This window comes from Myotis brandtii, unplaced genomic scaffold (assembly GCF_000412655.1).
Source record: "Myotis brandtii unplaced genomic scaffold, ASM41265v1 scaffold103, whole genome shotgun sequence".
Taxonomy (NCBI): domain Eukaryota; kingdom Metazoa; phylum Chordata; class Mammalia; order Chiroptera; family Vespertilionidae; genus Myotis; species Myotis brandtii.
The window spans coordinates 2,506,108-2,525,664 of NW_005353460.1; the positions used below are offsets into that span (position 1 = coordinate 2,506,108).

Genomic DNA, 19,557 nt, shown 5'->3' on the forward strand with positions numbered 1-19,557 from the left:
CTGCCCTTGACAATCCCCTGCCCTCCCTTACCCCCCAGTGTCTTATGTCCATTAGTTATGCTTATATGCATGCATACAAGTCCTTCGGTTGATCTCTTACTCCCCTCCCTTCTGCCCCCCAACCCTCTCTGGCCTTCCCACTGCAGTTTGACAATCAGTTTGAGGCAGCTCTGCCTCTGTATCTATTATTGTTCAAAAGTTTGTAATGGTCTTTATTATCCATGAATGAGTGAGATCATGTGGTATTTTTCCTTCATTGACTGGCTTGTTTCACTTAGCATAATGCTCTCCAGCTCCATCCATGCCGTTGCAAATTGTAAGAGTTCCTTCTTTTTTACAGCAGCATAGTATTCCATCGTGTAGATGTACCACAGTTTTCTAATCCATTCATCTACTGATGGGCACTTAGGCTGTTTCCAGATCTTAGCTATGGTGAATTGTGCTGCTATGAACATATGGGTGCATATATCCTTTCTGATTGGTGTTTCTGGTTTCTTGGGATATATTCCTAGAAGTGGGATCACTGGGTCAAATGGGAGTTCCATTTTTAGTTTTTTGAGGAAACTCCATACTGTCTTCCACAGTGGCTGCACCAGTCTGCATTCCCACCAGCAGTGCAGAAGGGTTCCTTTTTCTCCACATCTTCGCCAGCACTTGTCATTTGCTGATTTGTTGATGACAGCCATTCTGACAGGTGTGAGATGGTACCTCATTGTTTTGATTTGCATCTCTTGGATGATTAGTGACTTTGAGCATGTTTTCATATGTCTCTTGGCCTTCCTTATGTCTTCTTTCAAAAAGTATCTATTTAGGTCCATTGCCCATTTTTTGATTGGGTTGTTTATCTTCCTTTTGTTAAGTTGTTAAGTTCCCTGTAAATATTGGAGATTAAACCCTTATTGGTGATAACATTGGCAGATATGTTCTCCTATGCAGTGGGCTTTCTTGTTGTTTTTGTTGATGGTTTCTGTTGCTGTGCAAAAGCTTTTTATTTTGATGTAGTTCCATTTTTTTATTTCCTCTTTAGTTTCCATTGCCCTAGGAGCTGTATCGGTGAAGAAATTGCTTCGGCATATGTTGGAGAGTTTGCTACTTCTTATGCTATGTTTTCTTTTCCCTGTGTTGATTCTTTCCTTTGCTGAGAAATGTTTTTAGTTTAATGCAGCCCCACTTGTCTATTTTTGCTTTTGTTGCCTGTGCTTTTGTATCATATGCAAAAAATTATTGCCTGGACTGCTGTCTAAGAGCTTTTTTCTTATGTTTTCTTTTAGGAGTTTTATTGTTTCAAGTCTTAACGTTTAAGTCTTTCTTACCCCCACCTTTATTGAGATATAATTGACATACAACATTGTATAAGTTTAGTTGTACATTGTATTGATTTGATTCTCAGATATTGTAAAGTGATTAGCACCATAACATTTAGCTAATACTTCCATCATGTCACATAATTACCAATCCTTTTTTTGTGTGGTGAGAATATTCAAGATTTAATCTCTTAGCAATCTTCAAGTATGTAAGGTACTTTCTAGTATATAATTGCAAGTATATAATACACCTAATGCTATACATTAGATTTTCAGAATTTAGTCATCTTATAATGAAGTTTGTACCTTTGATGGCCATGGAGAAGGTGAGAGAGAAGTGGCCATGCTGAGGCTGTATTTAGGAGGTAATGTCAATAAGAGTTGGATTACATAGTGGAGGCAGGAAATGAGGGATAAAGTAAATCAAGGATGATCCCTAAGTGTTAGCCTGAATATCTGGTTTACTAAATGGTTCCATAAACTGAAACAAGGAAGTCTAGGGGTAAAACTGAATTTGGTTTTAGGATATGTTCAATTGTAAATGCCTGTTAGTCATGAGATGAGGTGAATCAGATATTAGGTTATGTTCAGTATTTTATTGTACCTCATATTCTTTGATAGGATAAGGGAATCTAATTATATTATTTGGAATATCAGAGGGCAAATTTTTTACTCAGTAGACTTGGTCAGTATGGTGGACTTAAGGGAATATTTGACATGTGATTTCACATTTGCAAAGTGCTGCCCTTTTAGTGTTTTCATCTCATCCTGGAAAACCCAGACTGATCTGAGAGAAAGTCTTTAACTAATAAGAAGCGTTCAAGGGGGAAGTTAATAATATGGCTCATTGGTACATTTAGATGTAATAGATGGACTAATAAGAATTGGACCAGATGAAAAACATCACTTTTAACAGAATTCATTGACTTCTCTGTGACTAACATATTCTTGTATAGTCTCTCTCCAAACTGGGCTGAATTATCCAGTTTCTGAATTTCCCTGGATATTATCATGATGTTTAACAATTCCTGCATTGGCATTCCTAACCTGGTATCTCAAAGTCACAATTGAACTTATTAAACAATAGAGGCCTGGTGCATGAAATTTGTGCATGGGGGAGGGGATCCCTCAGCCTGGCCTGTACCCTCTCACAATCCAGGACCCCTTGGACATCCCTCTCGCAATCCAGGACCATTCTCTCCTAATCGCTCGCCTGCCTGCCTGCTCAGTGCGCGTCAAAGCAACCAGTGGTTCCGTCGTAATGGACGCTTAGGCTTTTATATATATAGATTGTGAATTCTAAAAAATAACATTGCCTGTCTTTATGGTATATACACAGTAGACCAATATTTAAAAATGGTGGAAAGATATTGAATTAGAAGATAAAAAATTAAAAAAAATAGTGGGGAAAATGTAAATCATGGAAGGGGCAGGTAAACAGGAGAAACCTTCTTGATCTTAAAAATATAGAGAAGGAATAGTTGAGAACTAACAGTGACTAAATAAACATCATCTTAATTCTCATAACAATCTACTGAGGTAGATACTGTTATCTGCTTTTGTGGATGAAGCAGTTAGGCTTAGTAAGACTCATTTTAGAGTAGGTAACTGGGCTGTGCAGAATTCTAAAATGGCCCCCAGACTCTCCTGTTGTACATGCTTTGGATAGTGCCGTTTGAGTTTGGGCAGAACCAGTAAACATATGATGGGATATCATTCTTGTTATTAGGTTATATAGTGAGAAAGGAATTTTGAAGGTGTGTTTAAGGTCCACCATCAGTTAACTTTGAATGAATTGAGATCATTGTGAGTGGGTCTGACCTAATTATGTGAGCCCTTAAAAGATGGGAGATGTCAGAAAGATTCTCTTGCTGGCTTAGAATAAATAAGCTCCCATGGTTGTGTTATATATTTTTTTAAATTGATTTCAAAGAGGAAGGGAAAGGTAGAGAGAGATAGAAACATCAATGATGAGAGAGAATCATTGATCAGATGCCTCCTGTATGCCCCACACTGGGGATTGAGCCCACTACCCGGGCATGTGCCTTGACTGGGAATTGAACCATGAACTCCTGGTTCATAGGTTGATGCTCAACCACTGAGCAATGCTGGCCGGGCTAAGCTGCCATGTTTTGAAGGGCCATGTGACTAGGACATGGGGGCAATTCCTAGGAGCCAAAATCAATCCTTGGCAGATCGTAAGAAAATGAAGCTATGACTGCAACCCCGCCCCCCCCGAATTCCACCAATAATCAGTGAGCTCACAGGAAGACTTCAGCCTCAGCCAGTAACTTCTAGTGAGACCCTGGGTAGAGAGATCACTTCTGCCTTGATGGACTTCTGACTTCTAAAAACTGACATTATAAGAGGGTGTAAGCTGCCAATATTTTGGTAGTCTTTTGCAAAGCAATAAAAAACTAATATAGTAACAAAGTAAAAAATAGTTATATATAAAGATTGGCAATTTTGGTCCTTTTTAAAAGACTTCTTGAAGATACAATGAGGTTTATTTAATGAGATTACATTATAGACCTGGCTTTTTATGAGTTCCTACTCAGAATCTAGGAGAACAAGTATAATTTTCTTGTGTTATCTTTTTATTGCTCTCTTTCACAGAGCCCTCTCATAGTTTACACTTCTGTGATTCTTCTTACGCCTCATATCTTTTGTGATGAAAAGAACAGAAAATGAAGTGAAAGGAGGAATAACATGACCATTGTCCTTTCACTTTAATTTTTCTATTTTTCAACAACCTCATTGGGAACATTTTTAATTAAATAATAAAGGAAAAGGAGATATAATATCTGAGGCAATGAAGAAGATGAAAAAGAAAGGGAGTTTTAATCCAAATACATTTTAAACTTTGACAGGTTCAAAAAATGCTCCATTTGCCTGCTATGAAGAAATACAATCTCAACTTGATAGGTTTGGGAACTGCGGTAAGGAAAGAGGCCAATATAAATTCTGCCAATGGAGGTATGCTATGCAAATACTAAATATAATTTTGTTCTATAAGATTCTATCTTTAGTTGTTTTTTTTTAAATTGATTTTTGGGAGAGAGAGGAAGAGGGAGATAAACATTGATGCGAGAGAGAAACATTGATCAGTTGCCTCCGTACATGCCTCGATTGGGGATTGAACCCACAAACTGGGAATGTGCCCTGACCAGGAATCGAACCCACAGCCTTTTTGTGTAGAGGATGATGCTCTAACCAACTGAGCCACACTGGCCAGGACTAGTTTTTCTTCCTATGTGTTATTCATGCCAGTGGTTCCAAGTATGACATGTGTATGGGAGTGAATCTCAGATCAAAATCTTTGCTCTGACATCTTTCTTGTGCTACAGGCTTAAATTTACATCTAGTTGTAAGCACATGTAGATGACCATTAGGCTTCTAAGTCCAATAGTAGTTGAAACTAATAATGTCTATTGCACCTTTCCTTTCTGAACCTGCTCATTTTCCTTTATAAAAATACTGTTCTCATTCATTTGATTGCTTGCCCAAGCTGAAGACTGCCCAGTGTCTTTAAAATGAGGTTCATTTTTTGGTTAATCTCTTCCCACCCACCCAACCCCTCTTCCATCTGAGATTCGTCAATCTGTTCCATGCTTCTGTGTCTCTGGACCTATTTTGTTCATCAGCTTATTTTGTTCATTAGATCCTATGTATGATGAGATCATGTATATGCATATATATATGTATAACCCATGAACATATAGACAGTAGTGCGGTGAAGGCCTTGGGGGTGGGGGGGGTGCAGGTGCAAGGTGGAAAGGTTCAATGGGGAAAAAGGGGGACATTTGTATTTCAACAGTAGAGATACATTAATAAAATAAAGTTAATCTTTTCCTGTATCTGAAGAGCCAGCTCTTTGATATATTGGTCATGAATTTGTTTTAATAAACATTTATTAATAACCTATGTGCTGGACACTGGGCTAGATACTAGTTAGAAAATGACACATGGCCCTTGTGCTCATGGAATTTGTAGGCAGGTAAATATATCATGTAGTTTTATATTTCCTTGATTTGCTTATGCTTTTACTTTTGTTTAGAAATGCCTTACTCTGTTAAAATCCTACTAACTTGTAAGCTTTGACTCAGATGGCCTGTTCTCTTTGAAGTTTTCCTGACTGCTAAATTATAATGTGTCCTCATCTTAAATATCTGTAAGAATTTCTTTATTTCATTTGTAGAACTTTTTTTTAGAAAAACAATTATCCTTTTTAAAAATTGAATTTATTGGGATGAAACTGGTCCACCAAACCATTCAGGTTTCAGGTGAACAACTCAACAAAACATCACATTTAGTATTAGATGATAAGGGTATGGGTCTAATTTGTTTACCATTAGATCCTATAAAGTGCTTGCATGAATTGATTATTTGACAATAAGATATAAATCTGCACAGTGAATAAAAGGCCATAAGTAGCATTGAAAGATAATCTTGTATCAGCAGCTTTATACTTTTTTACTTTAAATGTTAGTGTTAAAGTATTACATTTTCCCTAGACATATTGCCATATATTACGAACCATGTATTTTTAAATTTTTTTCTTATAAAGCAAATCTGAAGCATTTTCAATAAATGCCTAATATGTAATAATAATATAATTTTATTATATTTGTAGGAATCTTATATGTGGAAGATTAATTTGTACCTACCCTACTCTAACTCCTTACATTCAAAGAAATGTTGCTGTGCTTTATGCTTATGTACGAAATGTTATATGTATAACTTTAGACTACAGTCTCCATGGCTCAAGTGTAGATCCACTGGTGGTCAATGATGGCTCTGAATGTGATTCTGAGAGAGTAAGTGATTTAAAATTTATTTTTAAAGTTAAATTAAATTTATTTCTTTTTTTTTTTTAAATATATTTTTTATTGATTTTTTACAGAGAGGAAGGGAGAGAGATAGAGAGTTAGAAACATCGATGAGAGAGAAACATCGATCAGCTGCCTCCTGCACATCTCCCACTGGGGATGTGCCCGCAACCCGGGTACATGCCCTTGACCGGAATCGAACCCGGGACCCTTCAGTCCGCAGGCCGAGGCTCTATCCACTGAGCCAAACCGGTTTCGGCTTAAATTTATTTCTTTAACACATATTTTCAGTATTAAATTTTAAATTCATTTGTAGTGCTATATAAACTTAAATATTTAGAGAAAGAGAAAATAAGCTTCAGTAAGGCTTCAGATATTAAGAGGGAAATGGAACAGTTTGATCCTTTTCAGAATTTCAATGTTGTGAACAAGGAAACTACCAACTATTTTAGGACTAGGGGAGAGATCTTGGAAATACACTGTAGTTAAGTACTCTCTAGCATGGAAATTCACTTTTCTTCTTGTAAAAAGTAGTATGTGGAAAAGTAATAAAAGTAAAACTGGGTAATATGTGTCTCTTTGTGGCCCAGTAGATAAGATCACAAGTTAATTTTCAGACTGCATAGAATCAGCTATTCACCTCTTATGTTTTGACATTTTGCTAGTTACCTAACCAGTGTGAGATACCACAATTACATGTAAAGTGGGGATAATAATAGCTTTTACTCTGTGGGGTTAATGAGAAGATGAAATTAGATAACAGTATAAAGTGATTAGCTCAATGTTCAACACATTGTAAGAGTTAAATTCAGGTTGGCTATTGTTATTTATTGTTATTATAAGTCATTATTTCTGAGGCTGACACAAATATGGAGAAAACATAGAGGGAATAAATTTACTGCAAAGTTTCATTTTATTCCTGACCAGATCTTTGCCGGCTGCTTCTTCATGCCTAGGAGCCACGATTGTCTCCTCAAAGGAGGGCTATGCCTGGGGGTTCAGTAGATATATTTAGGCCATGGAGCCAAAACAAGTAAAAATAAAATAAGTCTCCATGCTTCTGCTTTTATTTTGTTCGTCAGTTTATTTTTTTTATTAGATTCCACATATAAGTGAGAGCGTATGGTATTCATCTTTCTTTGACTGGCTTATTTCACTTAGAATAATAATCTCCAGGTCCATTCATGCTGTTGCAAAGGTAAGAGTTCCTTCTGTTTTACAGTTGCATAGTATTCTATTATGTAAATGTACCACCTTTTTTTATCCACTCATATACTGATGTGCACTTATAGAAAGTTCTAACGGGGTTGTGCGCCCTATAAAGGGGGGGAGGGAGTCCAGATTTTATCATTATACTTCTGCAACTCAGAAAATTAAAAATGAAACTACCATTTGATTTGGTGATCCCACTTCTAGGAATACATCCTAAGAAGCCAGAAACACTAATCAGAAGGAATATATGCACCCCTATGTTCATAGCAGTGCAGTTTATAACAGATAAGATTTGGAAACAGTCCAAGTGCCCATACCATATGATCTCACTTATATGTGGAATCTATGTGAACAAAAGAGAAACAGAGATATGGATACATGGAACAGACTGACAGCTGTGAGAGGGGGAAAGGGGGACTGGATGAAAGAAGGTAAAGGGATTAGCCAAAGAACATAAATGCATAACCCATAGATTCAGACAACAGCGTGTGGTGATGGCCAGAGGGAAGGGGTCAGAGGATGGGGATAGCTATAATAGTGTCAACAATAAAAATAAGAATTAAAATGAGTATCAACAATAAAAATAAGTTAAAGAATTAAAATGTTATCATAATTCCCTTTGCAGAATAGAGCTACAAAATGATTTGTGAAATTATTTTTAAAAAATAAAAATATGTTTCTAAAAGGGAAAAAAAAATAAATCAACAGATGATTTGATATTATTCAGTTGGCAATTTAGTAAGAATAGAATCTTTCCCATAACATGGATACTTTTTCTTAGTGATAATGTCTGGAAACAAATTTTACCAGGTAACCTTTAATGATACTATAAGTCCTATATAATAAAACATTGTTGGTACATTTGTTACAATTGATGAACCTACACTGACATATCACTATCACCCAAAGTGTATAGTTTACATTGGAGTTACCTGAAAAATCTCACAAAACTTGGAGATTAAGCAATGCATTCTGAAAGGAGGAATCTCAAGAGAAATTGAAAATTATTTTGAATTAAATGAAAATGAAACATAAAAATTTGTGGGGTATAGCAAAAACTACTTAAATGGATATTTGTTGCAGTGAATGGTTATGATCTTACGTTATAAAATTAATGATTAAAATGTGAAGATAGCTGAAATTCTTTGACTTGGAAATTTTTTTTCATTAGGTTTGTATAAATCGTCAATGTGTAGAATCAAGGTTTCTTAAGAAGGATTCCCTTAATTGTTCAGCAAAGTGCAGTGGACATGGAGTAAGTAAGCATGTGATTAATATATGTTTCCCCAAATCACATTAATCTTGGGCACTTTTCAGCATCACTCATTAATTCAACATTTATTGGGTTCCTACTACATGCTAGTGTTGGGTTGCAACCTCCTGCAGAGCTTTATGTGTATAACCTGAAACTGGGCCCCCTATGTGGAAGGCAGGGAGAGACTGAAGAAAAAGGCAGACCATTCCAATTGGTAGGTGGCAGGTTTAATCACCAAGAAAACTTACAGGCTTGTCTTGGGCAGCCACAAGAGAAGTAGTTTTCTGCACGAGCCCACCAGAATTTTAGAAGTTAATACAGAGGTCCTAACTGGATTCAGTCACATATCCAGGGGGCCTTATCTGGGTTTAGTTCCATACCTAGTTCAATTAGTCTCATCACATTTCCTTGTGATTTTTTTTCTGGTTATATATCTATTGTTGAAAGTGGTGTATTGAAGTGTCCCACTTTTATTGTATTGCTCTCAATTTCTTCTTTCAGACCTGTTAGTATTTGCTTAATATATTAGGTGCTCCAGAGTTGAGTGTGTATATTATGATTGTTATGTCTTTTAAAAGTGTTGACCCTTTATCATTATATAATGACCTTTGTTTTGTCTTTTTACTATTTGGGTTAAAGTCTATTTTGTCTTATATAAGGACTAGAGGCCCAGTGCACAAATTCATGCACAGGTGGGGTCCAGCCAGGCCAGCCCCAATTGGGGCAGATCAGGGCTGGGCCTGTTGGGAGGAGGAGATAGTGGGAGGTTGGCTGGCTGGCCCGCCCCTATTGGGACCCGATCAGGGCCTGGCCGGCTGGGGGGAGGGCCTGTGGGTGATTGGCTGGCGTACCCCACCACCGATTGGGGTTGGGGGCCAATTGGGGGCCAGTGGCCTGGGGGAGGGGCCATGAGTGGTTGGCAAGATGGCCCTGCCCCCTATTAGGGTGGGAGGGTGATGAGGGGTGGGGCTGGCCAGGGGAAGGGGCTGCAGGCTGATCAGGGTGGTGGTGGCCCATTGGGGCGGGGCCAGCCAGGGGAAGGGGCTGTGGGCCGATCAGGGTTGTGGGGGTCTATTGGGGGAGGGGCCAGCCAAGGGTGGGGCTGCCCCCTACTGGGGGGTGGTGGTCAGGGCAGGGATGGCCACGGGGAGGGGCTGCAGGAGGTTGGCCAGCCAGCCCTGCCCCCTATTGAGGTGGGGTGTGATCAGGAGTGGGTGGCCAGGGGGAGGGGCTTCAGGAGGTTGGCCGGCCAGCCCTGCTCCCCACTGGGGTGGGGGGTGATCAGGGGTGGCTAGCCAAGGGGAGGGGCTGCAGGCCAATCAGGGTGGTGGGGGCACATAGGGGGCAGGGATGGCCAGGGGAGGGGCTGCAGGAGGTTGGCCCCCTATTGGGGTGGGAGTGCGATCAGGGGTGGGGCCAGCTGGGGGGAGGGGCTGTGGGCCTATTATGGTGGGGCAGGCCCATAGGTGGCTGGGCAGGCTGATTGGGGGTGGGGCTGGCTGGGGAAAGGGCGGGGGTGTGTGGGTGGTTTGGCCAGCTAGCCCCGCCCTTGATTGGGGTTGGAGAGTCCAATCAGGAGCAGGCCGACTGGGGGGAGGGGCTGTGAGAGGTTGGCTGGCGGGCCCCACCCCTCTATCAGGCCACAGTGGGCATCATAGCAACTGGTTGTCGGTTGTCATGGTCTCTGGCTTTTTATATATGTAGATAGCTACCCCATCTTTCTTTTAGTTGCTGCTTTCATGGAATATATTTTAATCTCTATTTTGAACCTATGTGTGTTCTTAAAACAAGTCAATCTCTTGAAGGCAGAATTTAGTTAGGTCTTGCTTTTTTAAAAAAAATATTTTTATTGATTTCAGAGAGGAAGGGAGAGGGAGAGAGAGATAGAAACATGAGTGATGAGAGAGAATCATTGATGGACTGCCTCCTGTACATCTCCTTCTGGTTATCAAGCCCTCAACCCAGACATGTGCCCTTGACCAGAATCAAACCTGGGACCCTTCAGTCCACAGGCCAACGCTCTGTCCATTGAGCCAAACCTGCTAGGGCAGGTCTTATTTTTTTATGAACTTACTATATCCATCCACTCTGTGTTTTTATTGGTTAATTACTCTCATTAATACTATTGATAATGCCATGTCTTTAATTGCTTTCTGGCTGTTTTTTAGTTCCCTAGTGTTTTTTTTCTTTTTTCTTTCTACTTTTGTGAACTGATGATTTTCTGTGGTGGCATACTTTGATTCATCTCTCGTTATCTCTTGTGAATCTACTATAGCTTTTTGTTTCCTGGTTACTACCATGAGTTTACATAAAACATCCTATATAATAAAAGCCTAATATGCAAATTGTCCCCTCGGTGGTCGACCAGCAGTTTGACCGCTTGCTATGACATGCGCTGACCACCAGGGGGTGGCGCGGAACATGGTGGGCGTCAGGGATGCAGCACTGGCAGCAGGCAGCAGTGGAGGTGCTGCCGGCCCTGATGGACCCCAATGAGAGTGGGACCACAGCGGGATAATGGAGCAGGTGAGCAGCTGGCGCCAGGCCAAGGCAAGTGTGAGCATGGGCCCAATGGCCCTGCCGATTGCCCCACAGACGGCGATCAGTGGTGGTGGCGGGAGGTGGAGCCATCGCCCAGCTCCCAAGCGCTAAGTGAACCAGGCAGGGGGGCCAGACCTGATCATTTGCCCCACAGGTGGGATGGTGGAGCAGGTGAGGGGGTGGCGCCAGGCCAAGGCAGGTGCCAGGCGGTGCTTTGGGGCTGTGAGCTGGGGGTGCAAACTGGGGCTGCAAGGCTGGGGGCACGAGCTGGGGCCCGATCTCCGCAGGCCACCCTGAGGGCCCCCCCAACTGTGCACGAATTTGTGCACCGGGCCTCTAGTCTTATAGATAAAACAGTCCATATTAAGCTAATTGAAAGTTAACTTCAATCCTGTACAAAAGCTCTAAACATTTACTAACCTCCTTTTGTTGTCTTTTTTTTTTTTTTTTTTGCAAATACAGTATGGTTAAACATGATATTCAATATTGAACTTTTCCAGTACATGAAAGATGAAAGTTATCTTCTCAGAATAGATGTCTTATTAAACTGTTCCAAGATTACATAAATAGAGAAGCATGAAAGCTTGAAGGCGAATAGAGAGAGGTTCAAAATGTGTATAATGTACTTTAATGAGGAGAATCAAAGGATTGCAACTTTAGTCACATGCAGAACTCTAAAGTCTAATTATCGGAGTCCATCATTTGGAGGCAAAGGCCAGAAACTAATTCTTACTCATAAATGTAACTGAATTGAAGCATACCTGGGGGAATTTTTTATTTTATAAATGTGATAAGAATTAGTATTTTTAGCTCCTCTTCTTACTTTTTAATAGGCTTTTCAGGATACTTTCAAAAACTTCTAAGGTTTATAAAGTAGGTGTAGAGGAGAAAAACTTTGGAGAAAGCTTATATTCCAAGAGGAAGTTCTTTTGACATCAAAAGATGAAGAAGGCAAATTGTCTTGCCCAAATTAGAAAGGAACAAAGGCAATCAAAATATTTTTATTATATATGACCTCCTGGCATATTGTAGTTTTTTTAAATTTATTTATTTATTTATTTATTTATTTTAGTGTCTAAAGTTTTACATATGTCTCCATTTTCCCTGATTGACCCCGCCCCTCCATTCCCACCAGAGTGTGTGTCCATTGGTTATGCTAATATGCATGCATACAAGTCCTTTGGTTGCTTTCTACCCCCTCCCCCCCATTTGTCTCTGGATCTATTCTTGTTCATCAAATTATGTTGATCATCATCATCATAATGTAGTTTCTTTTAAAAAAAAACATTTTTATTGTTTTCAGAGAGGGAGAGGGAGAGATAGAAACATCAACAATGAGAAAGAATCATGATTGGCTGCCTCTTGCACACCCCTTACTGGGGATCGAGCCCACAGCCTGGGCATGTGCCCTTGACTGGAATCGAACCGGGACCCTTCAGTCCTCAGGCCGACTGAGCCGAACCAGCTAAGGCTGGCATATTGTAGTTTCTTAGGAGATCTTCAATTAGTTATAATTATAGTTATATGATATTATAATTATCTACACTAATAAAAGAGAAACATGCAAATTGGTTTCACTCCTCTATGCCCACCAGCCAATCAGAGTGACTATGCAAATTAACCCAACAAAGATGGCGGTTAATTTGCATATGCAGGCATGGAGCGAAGACTGAAGACTGAAGAGGCTTGGCTTCTCCGCTGTGGTGGACCAAAGGCCTGGGTCCTGGGTGCCGGAGGAAAACTGATGCCAACAGCCAGGGGAAGGAAGGCCTATTGCGCGAATCTTTGTGCAACGGGCTTCTAATAGATAATTATATGATGATTATGTAATTTACTATGATAATGACAATGCCTCAGAGCTCCTGGACAAGTAATTAGCAATATAAGATTTTCTTGGAGTTGTATCCATTTCTAACATGTTCCTTTTATTTTCATGTAATATTAATTTTGCAAGAATGTGTGCTTAATAAAATAAGGGATTGAACAAAGAAACAAATGAAAACAGCTCATAGACACAGACTACAGCATGATGATCACCTGAGGGGAAAGAGGGTGAAGGGAGGTAGGAGAGGCTAAAGGGGGGATGAGTGGTGATGGAAGGAGACGTGACTTGGGATGGTGAACACACAACACAATATACAGAGGATGTATTATAGAATTGTACACCTGAAACTTACATAACTTTATTAACCAAGTTCACCACAATAAACTCAATGAAAAAAGAAATAAAGTTAACTACTTTAAAAATAAAAAATGTTAAAGCAAGGCAAATGAAATAAAAATCGCACATTTTATTAATAAAAAATGTTATGTGCTGAAACACTTTTTTTATAGCTATCATTGTGTAACTTTATAAAATTATTTTCTTCAACCTCTGACACCGAGCTTGATACTTGTTAGAAAGTCAAGAGAGTATCCCAATACCCATCTTCAAAATTCACCATCAGAGGACTGATCGTCCTCTTCATCCCTTTACTTTTCGGTATTTCCTTGAAGCCTCTCCTTCTGGATTATAGCTCTGTGTTTTAACATTCAGTCTTTCTGCTGATTTTTGTGCTGCAAGCTTGGCTTGCCTCTCCTTATGACTCTGTTTCTGCTGTTGCTGACCTGCCAACTATTCTTCAGTGGAGAGCAGCTGTGTAGGTATATGGTGCAGTGGTAGAAGCCCAGCTGCTGGGCTGTCATCAAGGTGCTGTTCATCCCTGTGCAGCCTTTCCTCTGAGGAAATAGGAGACCCTCTTCTTTGCTGATGACTAGATGAACCATTCTGTCGTGAAGGTAACACATGGGTTTTAAATTTACGTGATGGGGCACTGAGTTTTTGGCTCGCATGCCTAGCACTTCCGTGTAATGAGGCTTCTTCTGTGTCCCACTATGAAGGCCTGTCAAGTTCTCAGTCCTCTTGTTTTCTTCTGAGTGGTGTTCATCTGGGTCTGCAGTGGTGGCCCTTTGTAACCTACCAATACACAGGCTGCTGGAGCTGGTGGAATTATCTTCAGGTTGACCTAACACCCGATGCTGAGGGAGACGCTCACTGGCTTTGGGTGAGGAAGGCACAGTGGCTCTGCTGCTGGAAGCTGGCACTTGTTCGCTTTGTACCCAACCTGGGGAGCCTCTTCATTATCTTTGTGACAAGAATGTACAAAACCCTGTTGTTGTGAGGTCGTTTTAGATGATGTGAAGTGATCTGCAGAACAGCCAGGAACTAGTGATGAGGTATCAAGTATCTGGTCAGAATTCTGGGCCCTGTTTGTGTCCACGTCAACGGCAGTTGCTTTTTGCCTTGGGTTAGTCTAAACCAGCAGGGGAAACAGTTCACTTTTTCCTCTAATTTCTTCACGTTCTGCAATGGCAGCTTTCAGTTTGGCAACAGAGTCGAAGATCTTTTTATCCTCGTCGGGCAATCTGCAAATGAATTTTTCATGGCGAAAAGTCTCGCCTGACACTTCGACATCTCCCTCAGCTCCGCCAAACTCCTCTGACCAAGTCCTCCGGAGCCCCAGCTGCAGGGCAGTGAGGACACGCTAGGGGGCCTGAGGCTGGGGAGACATCAGCCCTGGCTGCAGCAGCGGGATGCAGGGACTCTGCGGCACTAGCAGGAGTTGCCCTTTTGCCGGAAGGACTGCCCCTTTTGGTTTTTGATGTCACAATTTACCTCTTTTCATATTTGTGAATTTATTAGCAAATTACAGTAGCTATAATTTGTTTTTAGTCTTTTAACTTGTATTCTGTTAAGTGGTTAATTCACAATCACATTACAGATTTAGAATTTTCTAAATCTGTGTATTTAGTTTTACTAGTGTGTTACATATTTTTATATGTTTTCATGTTGCTGATTACTGTCTTTTCATTTCAGATGGAAGAACTCCTTTTAGTAAGGCAGGTCTAGTGGGGATGAATTTCCTCAGCTTTTGTTTGTCTGGGAAAGTTCCTATTTCTCCTTCATTTCTGAAAGATGAGTTTGCTGGATAGAGAATTCTTGGATAACTTTTTTTCTTTCAACACTTTGAATATGAAATTCCACTCTCTCCTGGCTTTGGGGGAGGTTGCTTTATAGATGACAATTGTTTTTTCTTTTGCAATTTTTTAGAATTTCCTCTTTGTCTTTAATATCTATGAGTATCATTATAATATGTCTTGAATAAGGCCATTTTGCATTGAGATAATGGGGTGATCTTTTGGTTTTGTGAGTTTGGATGTCCAAGTCTCTCCCCAGGTTTAGGAAGTTCTCAACTATTATTTCTTTAAGTAGACTCTCTGCTCCTCCTTTTTTCTATGTTCTCTTTCTAGTGCTCCAATTATTCTAATATCTGTATGTTTGATGGTTTCCCATAGATCACATATGCTTTCTTTGCTCTTATTCTTTTTTCTTATCTACACTGGTTCCTAAGCTCTAGATACCAATTCTATCTTCTAATTGGTTTATTGTGCTTTAGATGTTCTCTATTACATTTTTTTCCAAATCATTAATTAAATTCTTCACTTCTACAATTTCTTTATGGTTCGTATTTATGATTTCTATCTCTGTTACATTTTTCATTTTGTCCAGAAGATTTCCATGTTTTGTTGAATTGTATGTCTGTTTTCTTGTAGCTCCAGAGTTCCTAAAAACAGGCTTTTAAACTTTTTATCAGCCAAATTGCTAAATTTTCTGCATCTTTTTGAGTTTGCTGCAATATTATTTTGATGATGAATTGTTTCCTTGCTTCTTCATTTTTCTTGGAATTTTGCATTGCTGTTTTTACATTTGAAGTACTAGTCACTTCCTTAAATCTTTACTAGCTGTCTTCAGGTGGGATATTTTTTATTGCTCTTGCTTGTGTTTGGGTCTTTCTCTAACACTTTGTGGGTATACCTACTCCACATTTTTTGCTCCTTTTATGCCAGAATTATTAAGCTTGCATTTCTTATCTGGTTCTTAAATTGACAACGCTGGCTGCTGGAAACCTCTCTTTTGTCTTACAGAAGGTGGAAAACCTGTTTCTTTCCTACAGCTCAAGTTTGTGCTTTCTTCCTTGCCCAAGTACCCTGGCTTGATTTTCTGAGGGAAATCCTCGTCTACTGAGCTTGCCCTTTCTGCTCAATGAGGTGTACAGAGAAGGAGTAGGCTACAAAGTGGGAAAAATTATGGGTTTAGCACTTGAGGTATTTGGGGTGCTCACAGGTCAGGTGGGGAGGGATCCCTGATTTAAGTTTTTACAGCAGTTCATGGACAACCTTCCTGCTGGAGTACTGACTATTTATTAAAGGGCTAATTTCCCTCCCTCCCTCCCTCCCTCCCTCTGTTCCTCCTTCCTTCCTTCCTTTCTTCCGTCCAATATGAAGGCTATATGACAGAAGCTGGGGCATTGGACTTGAACAGAGTACTTTTTCCCTGTACATCTAAGCCTTGGAACAGTGAAATTAGTTTCATGTTCTTAAATTGAAATATTAGAACCCGAGTGATATTTTATATTGTTTTGAGAAATAGCATAGCACGGTAGTCAAGGGCAGGGCTTCTGAAACCCCACTGCTTGGGTTTAAATCCTGGCTCTATCACTTACCATCTGGATGCCTTTTGGCAAGTTAAATATCTATGCCCCAGATTCTTCATCTGTAAAGTTGGAATAATAAGAGTTCTGACCTCAAAGAGTGGTTGTGAGGATTTAATGAGTAAATCTGTATAAAGTGCTCAGAATAGAGACTCACATAGTAGGCACCATAAAGGTGTTTGGCTATGATACAATAATTATCAATAACAAACCATCAGTTTCTAATGTTTGCTATATCTAGGTATATGAGTCCCTCTTGTAACACAGAAAGCCTTTGCTTAAAATTCAAACAAAGGCAAACAAAACTTGATAATGGCTAAGGCAGTGTTATGCTCATATATGTTTAATAACTACTCCTGGGGGAGGGTGAAGTCCTCATTTGTAAGTGCAAATACTTCATGTTACCACATGACAATGACCCTGATCTTGGAGATTCAACACAATCAGCTCTGGGAACTGGTACTGTTGTATCGCAAATCAGCGAGCTAGATACGAGACGCCTTAACAAGCCAATTAGGAGTCTTTTTATTGCGCTGGTTCAGAGCAGAATATCTCTGTCAAATTCTGAACCAAAAACATGGAGGAAACTCTATTTATTTATTCATTTAAAATATATTTTATTGATTTTTCCACAGAGAAGAGGGGAGAGGGATAGAGAGTCAGAAACATCTATGAGAGAGAAACATCGATCAGCTGCCTCCCGCACCTCCCTACTGGGGATGTGCCCGCAACCAAAGTACATGCCCTTGACTGGAATCGAACCTGGGACCCTTGAATCCGCAGGCCGACGCTCTATCCACTGAGCCAAACCGGTTAGGGATATTTATATGCTTCCAGTTCTTTGTCTCCCAAATATGTTTTTTCCGGACCTTCTGCAGACTTTACAAAGAGCTTTGTGTAAGTTATTTTTGCAGACAGTTTGTAACCTTGGATACATAATGAACAAATACTTGGCATGAGAATATGGGAATTATTATCAGTATTCACCTATTACGTTAGATGGCTAGCTTGCAAGGTTAGTTAAGTTTTTATCTTTTTCTATTATTCAAACTAAAAAACAAAGTCATTTTATAGAATAAGAGACTATCTAAAAGTGACAGAGTTTACAATGACGGAGTTTACAGAACAAGGGACTATCTAACAATAGCAGGACTTGCAACTAGCAGTTTTTATACAAGATGTAGGTTACTGTGCTTCAGTACCAGCTGGCCTCTAGCACACCACTGGAAACATCTTTCATTGGAATTTAAGGATGTGTTTTTGAAATTGCACACTAAAATTTCAGGTGAACATTTTAAGATGTTAAATTTTCTTGATGCAAATATTGACAGCCTTAATTCATAGCTTTATTGAGATGCCATGTGTGTATGTGTATGCCTGTATCTCTCTGTGTGTGCATGTTATTTAGGCTAAGAAATCAAGCATTTGTTTTATAGGCTTGTCTCTCTAAATAAATCAAATAAATAGAATTGCACCAGATAAAAATACAAAAGTAAGCTTGATGATCCATCTGATAATGTTACTTTTATGAGAGCATATTTTTACATGATCATTTAAAATGTAAAAAATGGTCCTAGGTGTGCACGTCTGAGTTGCAATGCCATTGTGACAGTGGCTGGACCGGTCAAGATTGCAATACGCAGTCCAGACAAGCTGACAGAGAAATAACAGGCAAGTATCTGTCTCTTTACAAATCCAGCTAATAAAATTCTCAAATAGCTTATCATGACAAAAACAAAGTTAGATGTTTAACACGTAGGAAGAAATGACTATTTGTAATTGAAAGGTAAGTAGACTTCTTTCAAGAAATGGAAACCAAATATGCTTTCTTAATCTTGCTCTCTTTTTCTAATATTAACTTTCAGATATCATGATTGAAGCTGAGAGTATCTTTTAAATTTTTATTGATTGATATTGACTTTCCTCCTTTAAGACTATATTTCAATATTTCCTCCTTTATAATTGATTCTGTGATCTCAGCTATACACACTCTGTTACTTTGTGTTCATTATAGAAGAAATAAAATAAATTGAAGATAATTTTTACTCTGAAGAAGTTTACAGTTTAAATGAGAAAAACCAACAACTTGCTGCTGTAGAGATCCCAGAGGGATGCTAGCACAGTGTTGTATTTGTTCACCAGGACTTTAGTTTCCGTTATTCATGCATTGATTTGGCAAATATTTATTGAACTAATAAATATTTGTTTGGTGCTGGTCATATGGCATAAGGGATGTACAGCAAGTTAAATCAAGTCTCTCTCCTCGTGGAGTTTAAATAATATGTTTCAGGTACCATACCCAGTGCTAACTAGTTGTAGAATAAGGATTAGGAATCAAGTCTGATTTTTATGCCAGTGCCATTGTTGCAGCAATGGCTCCATATATAAAAACAGATCCTTAATGTCAAAAAGTCAACAGTCTAATAAAGAAAAATAGGAAATGCACAAATATAGTGAAATTCAGTGATAACGCACCTGGTAACAATGCATATTTATCGGATAACCTTGCGATTACACCATACCACATTATGCGTTATTGAAGTTTTTGGGCCCCACTTAATGGTGTGATAGTGGGATTTTTATGTAGCTGTTGTATAATATAGAATACGTTGCAACTTTCTGGAACTTGGTTTCTATTCATTTAAAAAAATCTTGATTGTTGATATTGTTACAGATGTCACCCCCCTTTTACCCCATTGCCCCCCTCCACCTGATTTCCATTCCATCCCAAGCCTTCACTACCCTATTGTCCATAGGTAATGCATATCTATCTACACTAATAAAAGAGAAACATGGTATTGGTGTACGACCGCTACCCTTCCCATTGGCTAATCAGCATATCCTTATGCAAATTAACTGTCAGCCAAGATGGCGGCCGGCAGCCA

The 19,557-nt window shown here is 39.4% G+C and overlaps 1 protein-coding gene and 1 pseudogene across 1 annotated transcript in view; one reads left to right on the plus strand and one right to left on the minus strand.

The window, feature by feature from the left end:
* ADAM32 (ADAM metallopeptidase domain 32) overlaps positions 1-19,557 on the plus strand; it is a 111,680-nt gene that overhangs the window by 74,707 nt on the left and 17,416 nt on the right. The window contains exons 15-18 of the mRNA XM_014536884.1: positions 4,175-4,280; positions 5,938-6,121; positions 8,517-8,600; positions 18,250-18,343. Of these exons, the coding sequence (XP_014392370.1) occupies positions 4,175-4,280; positions 5,938-6,121; positions 8,517-8,600; positions 18,250-18,343 (468 nt within the window). The remainder of the gene's footprint in view (positions 1-4,174; positions 4,281-5,937; positions 6,122-8,516; positions 8,601-18,249; positions 18,344-19,557) is intronic.
* LOC102246878 lies at positions 13,571-15,681 on the minus strand (annotated as a pseudogene).